Source organism: Periophthalmus magnuspinnatus, chromosome 2 (assembly GCF_009829125.3).
Source record: "Periophthalmus magnuspinnatus isolate fPerMag1 chromosome 2, fPerMag1.2.pri, whole genome shotgun sequence".
Taxonomy (NCBI): domain Eukaryota; kingdom Metazoa; phylum Chordata; class Actinopteri; order Gobiiformes; family Gobiidae; genus Periophthalmus; species Periophthalmus magnuspinnatus.
Window position 1 is genome coordinate 7750915 of NC_047127.1, and position 13302 is coordinate 7764216.

The window sequence follows — 13302 nt, forward strand, 5'->3', positions numbered from 1 at the left end:
TCGGCTCCGCGCGCTGGATGGAGGCGGTGGAGGAGGAGGAGGAGATGGTGGTGGTGGTGGAGGAAGAGGAGGAGGAGGAGGAGGGGTGGTAGTGGTGTGGAGGCAGAGAGCGCTGGAGCCGACTGCCGCTGCTGCTGTAGAGGAGCCGGGTTGGAGGAGAGGCTGTGCGTAAAAGGAGAGAAGAGAGAAGAGAGAGGAGAGCGAGAGGGACCGCCGAGGACTCACGTGACCGAGTACATCTCTCACTTTACGTAAAAGAAAACCATAAAATCAGACAGAGCCCAGTCCAACCTCAACGATTAGGCCATTTGTAACTTGGCTTCGCTCCTCACTGTTTAATACTTAGACCTCAAATACAAAGATGTCACTAATGTAGTAGCCTCATTATTTAGACCTATGGCTGTAAGTCAGAGCCAAACTGAATTCAGACCAGCCCAGGCCTTCATGTTTTATGCAAATTATTGATATAAGCTCCTAAAACTATCTCCTTAAACTTGTCTGAATGTATTTAAGCCCACAGAGCAACAATGATACACAGGACAAGTGCATTTGTCATCACGAGTTATGGGCTTCTGTCCTCATTAATTATCCTAATGAATTATCCCAAGAGCCACCACACAGTTTTTCTTGTCAGTCGGGATGACAACGTTTTGCAGAAGTTTGGTTTTCACTGAGAAATACAGTTTACAGTTTATAGATTTATGGTTAAGTTAAAGTTTTTTGGATTTTTTTGTAACTTTTTAGCCCAAAAATAGACTAAATAAAATGTTTTTCTTTTTTCATTTGGTTGTGTTGCACTGAAAATCTTTGGGGAAAAAAATGCATCTTTACTTTGAGCGGGCTTGCATCTCCACAAACTTGACTCTTCTCCAGCTTGTTTCCATGGAAATGTTCCTTTAGCTATAATCTTCCACAGTATGGCATAGAACATATCTGTCTCCATGGAGAACATTCCCAAGTGCATTAACTTTCCACGGAAACACACAGGTGATGTACCACCTCCAGAAACTTACGTACTGTACCTTTAATTAGCCTGCTGAAATAAAACTGAAAATAAAGACATTAAACATATACAGTTTGAAATAGGAAATAATTCTCATATTTATTTAGGAAATAGTTACATAAAATATAGCATTAAAGTCTAGTGTAACAGACAAAATTGCACGCAGTAATAATAATCATAATAATAATAATAACAATAACACTGCTGGTCACCGTTTCTCTTTTACAAAGGAACCAGGAAGAGATGAGGAGAGAAGGATTGAAGCATGACAATCGCACGAGAGCCTGACAGTACAAAATGTGGGTATAAATACTGGACAGCTAGAAAAATACACAAGTCCTCTTCTCGTACAATATTAACAGTTTCATAGAAAAAAACAGAACGCAGTTGGATACTGATTAGCACCAGCTGGTCAAACGATTCCACATAGAAATTTTGGCATCACCTAAAATTCAAATATGTCTTTTCTTTTCAAAATAAAGTGATAAAATAGTTTAGCTCTTAAAGAAAATAAACAATTTCAAAAAAAAAAAAAAAAAAAAAAAAAAAATCATTACGAAAAGATTTTAACGTTAAGCTATACATCACAAACTTGGTTGAGTGATTGGCAAACAATTTACATCTCCATCTCCATATTTCATTTGCATATATCGATAAGCAATGCCCATTTTGCCATTTATGTACAAAATATGTTACAACATGAATTAAAGGGAAGCAGAGGTTTGGAGAGTTCACGTAGGCTAGGCTAGGCTACATTACAGTATGGAGTTAGAACACAAAGTTTATGAGTTATGGTTAATTCAAATTCCTGTTTACAATCTAATCCACAATGTTCCCTGAGCTACCAAAACTGAGGGTAAACGCGTTCAAGCTAAAACATCGAACTACGTACCACTAATGTAATATCCTCAGTGAAGCTTTCTGTAAAATATGTGTTGTACCTGAAAATAAAACGACTCCAAAATGTACATGTATTGCTTTAAAAAGGAACATGCTAACGTTGCCAAGCTAGCTGGCAATTATTTTTGGAAAAACCTTAGCCGTAATTCCACCAAAGAAATAAGAAACTTTCCGAGTCACAGTTCTCACATTCAATTATTTGTAAAAACAGAGCTGTTGCAAGTTTTTCGAAGGCCCTTTGCCACACCCTTGAGGCACCCCATTTGCAGAAGCATTTTTGTACAAATTAAATTACCAACTATGTTTAAGTGGATCCTAAAGTTATAGTTGTAGTAAGATGTACAACTTTTCCACACCAACAAACCATGACTGACTTTCTAGGCCTATAGAGTTGTTAAATAGTGATGTAACTTCTGGGTCCGACTACAACTTCACAGCTTTGTTTTTTAAATTTTGCCACTGTGCTGCCTGCCTTGAACCCAGAAGTGACACGTAACAACCCTATATATCCAGCTTTGGGACACTCCCTACATCTGAAATCATCCTTTGTTTTGTGAGAAGCAAGAGAAACAAAATCTAGAAATTAAAGTGAATGCTAACAGGTGTTACCACTGATGGATATCTACAACACGATGACTTGATAGCGGCATAACTACAGTAGAAAGTGTCTTCCAGTGCAGGCTACTTCTGCTCACACAGAGAAACACAAAATAGAATGGTATAAAAAAGACAATGTAGGCTTATGATAAACATTAGCAGTGTTATGGTTGGGTCAATTGGACAAAATAAAACGCTAAAGCTAAAATTATGTGAAAGTTCATAGAGTGGGCCTATATACATTCAATGCCAAGTATAAAATAGCTGCGAGATGGGTAATAAACTCATATCTCTATCTGTTTCTATTGAGATTTCATATTTCACGAGGATTGGCTAAATCTACCTGTCACTCACTTGGACCAATAGGAAGAGTGGGTGGGGAAACGTATTAATAGACAATAAATACAACGCAAAAATACCAGAGAAATTGTACAATGCTAATGCTAATCCTAATCTGCTTCCCATAAAATCGCGTTGGGACCGACTCAAAGACTTCTTGCTCCTTTGGTGGAAAAATTGCTAGCAAAAACATATCAAAGTATTAGCAGCACGGTGAGAAATGAGTCCTTGAGTTCCATGTGAATTTCCTGGAAGATAAAACTGTTGAACTGAAGGTAGTTGTAGAGTTTCCATCATAGTCACTGCTCACTTTTTTAATACAAACTTTATACAACAACAGTGCAATGATAGGATTCGCAGCAATCGAGACTTGACAAGAGTTTTCGGAAGTCCTGGTTTGGTTTTCAGAGTTGAAAGAACGTTCCTCTCGCTTCAAATAAGTGCTTTGTGTCTCACGTTTAAGAAAAAATCCATTGGAGGTCTAGCAAAGCATAAAACTGCATGCTCAGAACTGAATACGCCAAGTCCGGGCCAAACTTGTTGAGGAATAGTTGCAAACATCCGAAGATGAAGTACGAAGTGTCAAGGATGCTGACTTAGCCCGATTTAGTCCAGAAATAGGTTGTGTTCACGTTGTAGAATTTGATGATGTTATAAACTCAGATGGTGGACAAGGACGGATGTAACTCTACGGGAGATTTGCTGTTTTTAAAAGAAATATTCAACGTGTGAACCACAAACGTCGAACCTTATCATTACTTGTTAGAGATTGGCTCCACAAACCTGCCATATTAATGCTGAGTTGAATGATGGTACCACTTTCTCAGGCTAAAAAAAATATACTGACAGAAAAGACGCTGAACTTTGTGCCAGGTTTTTGTTTCATGTGGATTGGCCGAGTAATCACAGAGATATGAACCACAAATCAGGTCAACAAATCTGCAATCTGACAGCTAAACAGCAAATTCCACCACAGAATTCCGACCTGTCTCCAGCTCCGTTTAAACTATAGGGATTATTGAATGTTGCGTCGTCACGTGAACTCAACCTATCGGCGCAGGCTACACTTCGTTGGAGCCTTGGCTGGTGCAGGAGGAAAAGCTGTCGTAGAGAGAGTCCGCGAAAGATCCCGCCTGATCTGGACCGGGTTTGGAGCAGGGCTTGTCCACTCGGCAGCAGTCCCCAGTGTCTCTGAGAGTGGAGTCGGAGTACAGGCTAATGGGGGGGCTCTGGTTCAGCTTGTTCAGAGATTCCAGGGACAGGTCGATGGTTGATACGGGCTGGTTGGAAATCACGGGCGAAGACTTCTCCTTTGGAATCTCCTTCTGCAACACAAAGAGGAACATATGACATTAGAACGAGGGGGCACAGTGGAGTTTGAATATGCACTGCTTCTTGACTGAGCCACACAGAAATGCAGTTTAGTGGTGACAGCTATATCTCTTCCAGTATCAGTCAATGTGGAAGGGTTTTAACGGTATCGCCTGAAATCGATATTCAATACCAATATGCCTTCTGTGTGTGCCCATGTCCACAATTTGTCCACATATTAAAGAGTAAAATTGGAAATACACAAACATGGACCAAATAATTTTACATCCCAGATAAACACATTTTGTTTTTTTACAAAAGTGAAAAGTTAATTTGTGAACTCTACTTCAACTTAATATAAATTTGTGGGCGCTGCTATGGATTTTCAAAGCTAAATAGTGGTATTGGCAAATGTCTGTTATCAGCCACGGCCAAATATTGGATATTGGTTCCGAAAATCCATCTCAAGTTTACAGCTTTGTCTTCTAGTTAGTTATCTATGTATTGCAAGGCTCATTTTTGTTTTACATGGAGTTAACACAATCAACTGAGAGTCAGGAGAAGGACCACGCCTCAACCACCTCTGCTCCTCCTCAGCGAACCACAGCAAACCTCAACCACACCTCTAATTACCCAGAAGCCCTATTTTTACAAGTCTATTCCGGCAACACCGTCTGTATCCGCTCTCTCAAACCCCTCCTTCCCACCCCAACTTTGAGTCCTGAACACCTCACCCATCCACAGAGGGAGGGGGTCCTGAATCGACTGGGCTAACCACCTGAAACAGAGCCCCCATCCCGAGTGTCTACCCAGCCTCCTTATCTATTCAAATCACCTATAAATATCTTCATTGTATACCATTTTTGTGGCGTAGTCCTTGCTAGTGAAATTAATTTCCTTTGCGCCTGTGTACCCTCACTTTCAAAAAGTTGGAAAATGTTGTTTATGAATTTCTAGTTTCAATTTTAGAGAGAAAAAAAAAACGTAACCACTTGTAAAAGACAAATTGCATTTCACTATTCCACAAATTAATCTGAATTCACATAAGTCTTTTTTGTGCTTCTGCAAACAGCTGAAATTGCATGAATTTCTTTAGCCTAACTTTTGAATGAGAAAACAACTTTAAGCAAACTTTGGAAAGATTGCGTTTCGCTATGCCACAAACTATTTTGAATTCCCATAGTGTTATTACTGCTCCTGTAAACTAAAAAATAAGGAAAATGGACTGACCAATAGGTGAACTTCTACTGATAGTTAACACATAAGATAGTAGAGCTAGCAAGTTACACAAAACTTGCAAACTTGCTGTTGTCGTCTCATACTGACAATGGACCGCTGCCAGTTTGCTGATACACAAAGCAATAACCGTGACACCACCGCGGAGCACGACCGTGTATAATGCAAGGACCCAATGCACGTCTTGGGAAAAGGATCTCACCCACTCTCCTGCTAGCGTCGCGGGCCTAATACAATCTGCTATTCCGTACCTGAGGTGTGCGACAGTGCGGCGGGCAGATTAGCATAGCGCGGAACATGCTACACTGGGGACGTGTTAAGTCCAAACTACTACATAGGCAATCTGGCAGCTTCAATTAGCCCGAGCGGTGTCATCGCAAAGACGCTAATGATGGGGGCTGATGTGGCAGCAGCTGTGACCAAGAGATATAAATGAGTGACTAAACGACCGTGTGGGGTTGTAAATAAAGTTGTATTTGGGAACATATCTTGATATATCTCTTTCTCTAAGGAGAATGTATTATTTTGCAGGAGGATATAGTATTAAAAATGAGCTTAGTTAGCTTAGCAAGTCTAAATTAAATTAGCAAACAACAAATCAACTAACAAATCAAGCTAAAATGTAAGTTTTTAGGTAGGGTCAAAATCTTCTCTGTAGATGTTGTTTTGCTGGGAACTATCTCCATGGTGACAAGCTCCATGAAACTAGGTATTTTTGGGGAATAATAACATCTGTAGTTGTATAAATGAAAGATGGATAAGTTGATGTCATACCGCGGAACATTCCAGGCAAAACAAAAACATTTCAGATTTTTAAACTTGTGTTGAACTGCTAATGTATGTGTATAGATCAATTTTAGCTGTTTTCAAGCTAGCATACACTCAGATTTTACTGGTATAATGGCTCTGTCATAAATATGAAATATGAACTTACAAACTAATACAAGAATCACAGTTTTTATGCAGAAAAAGACGAGATTTTGTTGTTTGTAGAGGAAATTATGATACTTAAAAAATTGGAGCCTTTGTTTTTGGTAATTGTGTTCATTTGTGTCCATTTCAAATTGCGATTTCAGTTCGATTGCAGTGATATTCGAGATTTATCCATAATTTTTAGATACAATTTGTGAACCCAACCTAGCTTACAGTATCTGCTTACAACACAGTAAATATGCTAATGGATCTATGTTATATAAATTGTAGTGATGGAATACCAGGCAATATATAGAAAGTATCTATTTTAGCTGTTTTCCAAGCTAGCAAACCCTCTGATTATACTGGTATGATGGCTCTGTTGATTTCCATTCTTTCATCTATAGTCTTTTTATGATATGGGCAAATAATGCGCTTGGATCCATGCTGACCGGCTAGCCTATGTAGCCCCCAGTGCCGCTAATGATCGACGCAAACACAAACAGACTAAACATAGATGCTTGTTTGTGTCATCTCGGTCTTTCAAAAATATTCTACTGATTTCTCTGTCTCCGGGGATGCTTTAGCGAGCTAGCTGTAGCGCTCACTCATGCAGGTTCACACCTTTGGAAGCTAATGGTGTACAGAAGAATGGCTGCAGGGGTAAAACAACCACTAGGGGTGCTCCAGTCTGGGACCAGTTATTTATTTGCTGCGAGGTGTCTACATTTTGACCAACTTTTACAACAGTTATTTGAAAAGAAAAAGACATTAGAAGAAATTATAACACTGCTGATGCTAGCCTGTTTGATGGCTCAGACTAGCATTTTATTATTTATTTATTTTTTTTCTGGTACAGCCATAGTGATTTCACATTCATGCCTCTTTAAAGTAATCTAGAGCAGCCATTAGTGTCAGATTAATTAAAATTTCCACTGAATTTTGACTAATGACTCAACCCTACTTACCATGTCGTGAAAATTAGCAACATGCTGGGCAGAATGCTAAGTAGCTAGTTAGCAGTAACAGCCCCAGTACAGTTATAAACAGCTGTTGAGGTCCAAATAAGTCGGCATCTAATTAAAAAGCATTTTGTTGTCCAATAATGAGCAAGTCCACGGGTTAGCAAGTTATTTGTTGTTAGCTTTACCGTCACAGCGAAACTTTGCTCTTGCTGAGTGGCAAAAAGCACTTATAAACTCATCACGGTGAATAAGTAGGATGCTCGGACTGCATACGGTAAGTGAGGAATAGTTTTGCACCGCTGTGAACCATCTAAAATGCAAAAGTTTTGTTTTTCGCGTTGTTAAGACTGTAAAAATCAGGTACAGCGCTTACGAAATTTGAGGTACGCTAACATACGCTAACTTACAAACAAGAAAGGACATAGTATAGGACCATAGTAACACAATTCAGGAACAGTTTTAGCCAAGGGTTAGTGACAACATTTTAGCTAATCTCTTTGGTGAGTTAGCAAAGAATTAAGACGCTGAGCAAATGTTTAAAAGAATGCTAAATGGTAACGTCGCTAATCCGCTCACAAACACAAATCAATCCATATATATGAAAAGTAAACCAACTACTAAGAACCTTTTTTTTTTTTTTTTCAAAGTTCTAGGAAAGTCTGGAGATTGACAATACAAGTGTGTGGGCGACAGGAGTTAAGACCAGTCCGGGATCTCTCTGGCCGGGGGCTTGTAGCTTTCCTCTGCGTCCTAACTGCATTCTCTCTATGCCATCCCAGGTGTAAACCACTCAGCCGCTCCGCAATGAAACTCCAGACCCACGGGGGCCGCCAGCAAGGGGAGAAAATATATCTTTGAGAAGCAGAGATCTTAGAGAAAAATATTTGCTGTTCGGTGAGGGAGGCAAAATGGTGGAAATGTTCGAATCAGTGTGTCCGAACTCCCAAAGAGACCCATTATTGCTGGAGTTCAGATGACACTGCAGCGTTCAATGGACCTGTAGTGCTTAATTGAGACATGAGCGAAGAAAATTATAGTTATTTAGGTTTATCGCATCTGTGCCATCAAAAAGTTCACGATTTAAACTAAAATAAGAAGCACATTTCAGAACATGTTTGTACAGATGTAAACTACAAGGTCAGCAATTTTTCTGCAGAATAAGACGAGGAGATTTTTGAGGTACTGCCAAAATTTGTGAACCCAACTTCTGCCAAATTTTTCCGTACATGTACTACTAGCACAGTCACGATACTAAAATTTCAAACTAGATTTCGAAATGCTAAGGAATAGACTCGTTTTAGTATTGATTAGTATCTGATTTTCCCTACTTTTGACCACTCAATGTACTACTACCAAAAAATAGACCTTTTTGGGTTGTGTGTAGAGGGCAGTTGAAATTCCGATGGTAATCTATGCTCTCATAACAGCCACGGGAGGTTGAACTCTTCATTAATTGCTCTGTTCATGGCCAATTAAACACTCGCTAACGTGCGTGCGTGGGGGCTTTGATTGACAGCTCTGTGCTAATTGTTTACTGAAGCACGCACTTGTTTGCTCATTATTAGCCATGCCGAGATGCACATAGCAACCACCCGATGAATATGCCAATAGATCTCACGATACAAAATCATGACGGTCAACTACGCATATGCTTAAACAGGTTTATTATTGAGTGTGAAGTGAGTGGCCGTCATCAAGCAGTTAAAAATAGGGTCTGTGGAGAGGCAATCCGGCAGATAATCAATGATCTTTAAATGTAAGAGCGATAAGAATAGAGAAGTAATGTGGGCGTTATTATGGTTAATAAGTTTCTCTATTTGTAGTTTTGTAGAAATATTGAGTCTTTAGGAGCAGTATTGACGCCATAAAATAGAGCAGCTGGTATCGAAAGTATCAAGACTTGGTGTCGATACTGGTTACAGCTTCATGTCGCTAAAAAACAAGGATTTCGGAACAAAATTCTATTCAAAATTCTATTGGTTGGATGTAAACCTTGGATAGTTTCATTCGCAGATTCAAATGTCAAATGCTAGCTACGATGTTTTCCTCATAGTTCCAATAAAAACACCCAAAATAAAAAAACAAAACATGCAAAAAAAAGTTACATACTATGGCTTTAAAGTCCAAACTTCCTTTTGACTGTTTCGCTCCAATGGGAGGAGTGAGAGTGGGAAAAAAGTAGAAGTCATGTGGTGGTTTGAGCGTATTACTGCATTAAACACAAAGCACTGAATCATCATGGGCCCATTCAGCTGTAATGTAAAAATATTGCCACAAATTGAATTTAAGATGCCCGTTGTGCCAAGTTGTAATAATTGGGTTGCTAAATTAGCTCTTGCATCGCATACACCAAATCAATTAGCAATGATTTTCTACGGCAACTCAAAAGTGCCAAATTTCAAGGATGGAAAACAAATTACGTTCAGGCTTCGCTCACTACTTCCTGTACTGTAAACAGAGCTGTAGGTGAACCTGCGAAATAGAGAGAGGCAAAAGTGCGAGGAGAGAGGAGCGCGTGAAGGGTAGAGCGGAGAGCTAGGCTAACGCACGGGCGGGGAGGGAGGGGGGGTGCGCGAGGGCTAGCGTTAGCGGGTGTTAGCGCTGGTGTCAGGTGCTGTCAGGATGATGAATGGGGGTCCGGTGCGGGCTATGGCGCTTCTACATCACTCTCCTGAGCGTTTGTGAAAGGTTATTAGAGCCTCCTAAATCAGAAAAAAAGAATGAAAGAGGAAAAAAAAAACAAAAAACTCGGCAGCTTAAGACAATGTCCAAGTCTCCATTGACGACGCCGGACCATGCAGGTGTACAGGTGAGAGATAAATGGTGGTTTCATAAGCGTAATGTGGGGTAAGTGAGTTCAACAGAGCCCATCCATCACAGAACAAAACTTCACAGCTTTGAGAAAGTTTAGAGGAAAATGAATATTATATTTGGCTTATGGCATGAATGCATATTGTCTTTTTAAATGTCATCAGTGGTTCATAAAGCTATAAAACCCCATATGGGACTGCGAAACGTGGGAAACTGATGAAACTATTTTGGTGAAAGTATTCTACTCAGCTTTTGGAGGCTGTGTAACTGTATGGTAGGTTTGAGCGCAATGAATTTAAAAGAGGACTCGATATAAAATGGCAAAGGTGTAGTGGTTGTAGTGCATCGGCCCATTAACCAGAAGGTTAGTGACCCCAGATTCAACCTCATGCGCGTGACTTTGCTTAACCTTGAAGCTCAAACTAGAGGCGTTTAAACCTAGAATTACATATTGACAAAATATTTTATTCTACATTTTTTTTACTGATCAACAGGCAAAGAGTTTAAAAAGTCAATATAAGTGTTTGTCTTGTACTAATTAACAAGGCATTTATTATTTGCTGCTTTTATCAATCTTTTTGAACATGTGTTGCCAGGGTCTAAATCTGGATACACATTTTTCTCATTATATGGAAAGGTCAGGCCTCATGTGAAAGCTCAAAACCTCCAGAATTCTCTCACTGAGCTGCACAGGCTGCACTAGCACTGATGGTTAATGATTGGCTGCAGGAGCTGGGGTTTCGGTAGTGACCATCCAGATCAGAGAGAGTCCTTTTAGGTTTAAACCAACTGGATTTCTGCTTTGAAACTGGCAACCCTGAAAGACTCACGTGAGACTGGATAATCTTGAGAACCAAAACCTCAAATTATAACAAAAACAACTTGATCATCATTTCCAGTGTTTTTTGTTGACAGAAAACCATATCATATCTTACATACAGTCCCTTTAAGAAATCCTCTCTCAAAATCCATTTCACTTAATATTCCAGCACTACGGTCCATCTTTTGAAACGTGAAGCGTGACCGGGACAGGGCGGCATTTGAAGTCGTAGATGTGAGAAAACACTGGGATAACTCGCAGAACTGGACTTACTTATGGTCCAGGAGCAACAGTGGACATTGATTGGGCCGAGTCCCCCAGTCCCATACAATACGTGATTGAAATTCTCTTTTGGTCAGATTCGATTTCTGGAAGGTCATGGAAAAATGATCGGAGCGCTTAAAGGGATTGGGACGAAGGACAGAGCGGCTCACTGTCAGAAAGGAGCAGTGGGTCAAACGTCAACAATGGGATTTTTTTTTAAGCATGAAGCAAGACTAATATAGACGTGGATGTGATGTTATATTCCCTCATCAAAAGCATATGGAGTAGTGCAGGCATAATGAAAGTTTCAAACAGAGCTAAGGAAAAGATTTGATTCCCATTATGGATTTCAGTACCAGATTTAAAATTTTTAAAAATGCACTTAATTTTCTACACAAAATAATAGCACTTTGGATCAAAACCATACAAAAATATACTGGAAAGATGCAATTCTGTTCTATATATGTGATTTTTGTATGTGCTAATTCAATGATCTTAAATGAAAATCTAGTTTTTATATTGATTACTATCTGAAAATGCTAATATGGAGTTAATGACATCGCTCCTCCGTGTTTTTAAAGTCCATGCACCTTCTCTAGACTTCACTTTTAATCCTGTAATCAATCAATCATCTACTTCAGTGTTGTGACAATATAGCACTGGTTGCCATAGTAATGTGTGAACTGCTGCTATGAACAGGCGTAATTGCTAATATTTTTACAGTTTTACACTTATTTTATGCAGGATAAGAGATAAGACTAGTACAAATAGTTTTTTTTTTTTGCTAACACTTTAAAAAGTGGGTATTACACTTCTATGGGATATTTATAGCTAACACATAACATATTTAGATCACCGTGTTGCCTTTTATTGTTTGTGAAAATGCTATATATATTAGCAGGTTTAATACGTTTCAGTTTCTTTTTTGATGCTACCTCTCTCCTTGCTCGCTCCTCCTTCGATTGGCGTTCACTCCGCTAAAAACTACTACACACTGCGTCAGGTTTGTGAAGTTGTAGTGTAGCATTTCTCATCATGCGTTTGTATATTTATGGAAAATTCCTGTGTGGAAGCATGGATGAGGTAAGCTTGAAGGTTGAGTATTGGACAGAGTCGTACTGCTAACCGTAAGGAGGGCTTGAACAGAGTCCGGGAGAGATCGCTAGATTACTCAAACATGCATGGATGTAATCTAAAACCATTTCAGGCATATTTTTGATGAGGGAACGACGTTATTACAAGGTTGAAAGCTCCAAAAAGTCAATTTTCCATACCCTCATGCCCCTCTTCAACTAACCTAACCCATTTCCTAATCTGAATAATAAGGTTATTTGTAAACTTCATTGCTTTGAATGACCAATCAGAGCACAGCGTCCCTCCGGACCGTACTATCTACCACCAACAAGGCTGTGTTCTTCACCCAAGACATCTTAATCAAGCTCCCTCTGTCCTCCGCATGTAAAAGTATTGACTAGTTTTCGTCAAAGTCTCGAGACACATCCACTGTCAGGGCGTCTGCATAATCGTCTCCCGAGCAGGAGAAGCATGGTGGGGAATATATTGAATTTTTATTTTCCTCTTCGTGTGACAGAAAAAAAAAGAAAATCTAGCTGTGTGGAGGAATTATCCCTCCTCGCCATGGTGTTCCAACTCCATCCCCAAAGTCAATGTTTTTCTCCTCAGAATTGTTTGCAGATTTTGATATAGAGAAAGCGGCTTAATTGCATTCGATCGGCTCGCCCTCTGGTGTCAGCGGGAATTTGCCTACTAGTATTTAAGCGCGCTGAATGACAAATGAGGAGCAGTGACCGTGAAATGGCCAGCTCAGACCGGCCCGGCCACCCCCATAAACAACCTGACACCCAGATCCATAACTTACAAAAAATAAATAAATATACAATCAACATAGGGCAAAAATAATAATCAAAGCCTCTGTACTTCAAAATGTGAAAAACAGAACAAGCTCATTTCAAACGTTTTGCAGACGTCCAAAGTTATTCCTCACTTACCCTATGCATTCTAAGCTGATTTCACAGTGGTGAGTTTATAAGTGCTTTCAATAACTTTCAGAGGTGGAGTTTTGCTGTCTCGGTAATGCTAGCGACAACTAGCATGCTAACCGTGTCAGAGAGTCAGACAGAGCA

General features: G+C 39.7%; 1 protein-coding gene across 3 annotated transcripts in view; it reads right to left on the reverse strand.

Moving 5' to 3' along the window:
• Positions 1-1106: 1106 nt before the first annotated feature.
• The window catches only part of LOC117382474 (nck-associated protein 5-like), a 229866-nt gene continuing 217670 nt past the window's right edge, over positions 1107-13302 (reverse strand). For all 3 annotated transcript variants that reach the window (XM_055227102.1, XM_033979660.2, XM_055227109.1), the window contains one exon: positions 1107-4164. In XM_055227102.1, the coding sequence (XP_055083077.1) occupies positions 3901-4164 (264 nt within the window). In that variant the 3' untranslated portion in view covers positions 1107-3900. The remainder of the gene's footprint in view (positions 4165-13302) is intronic.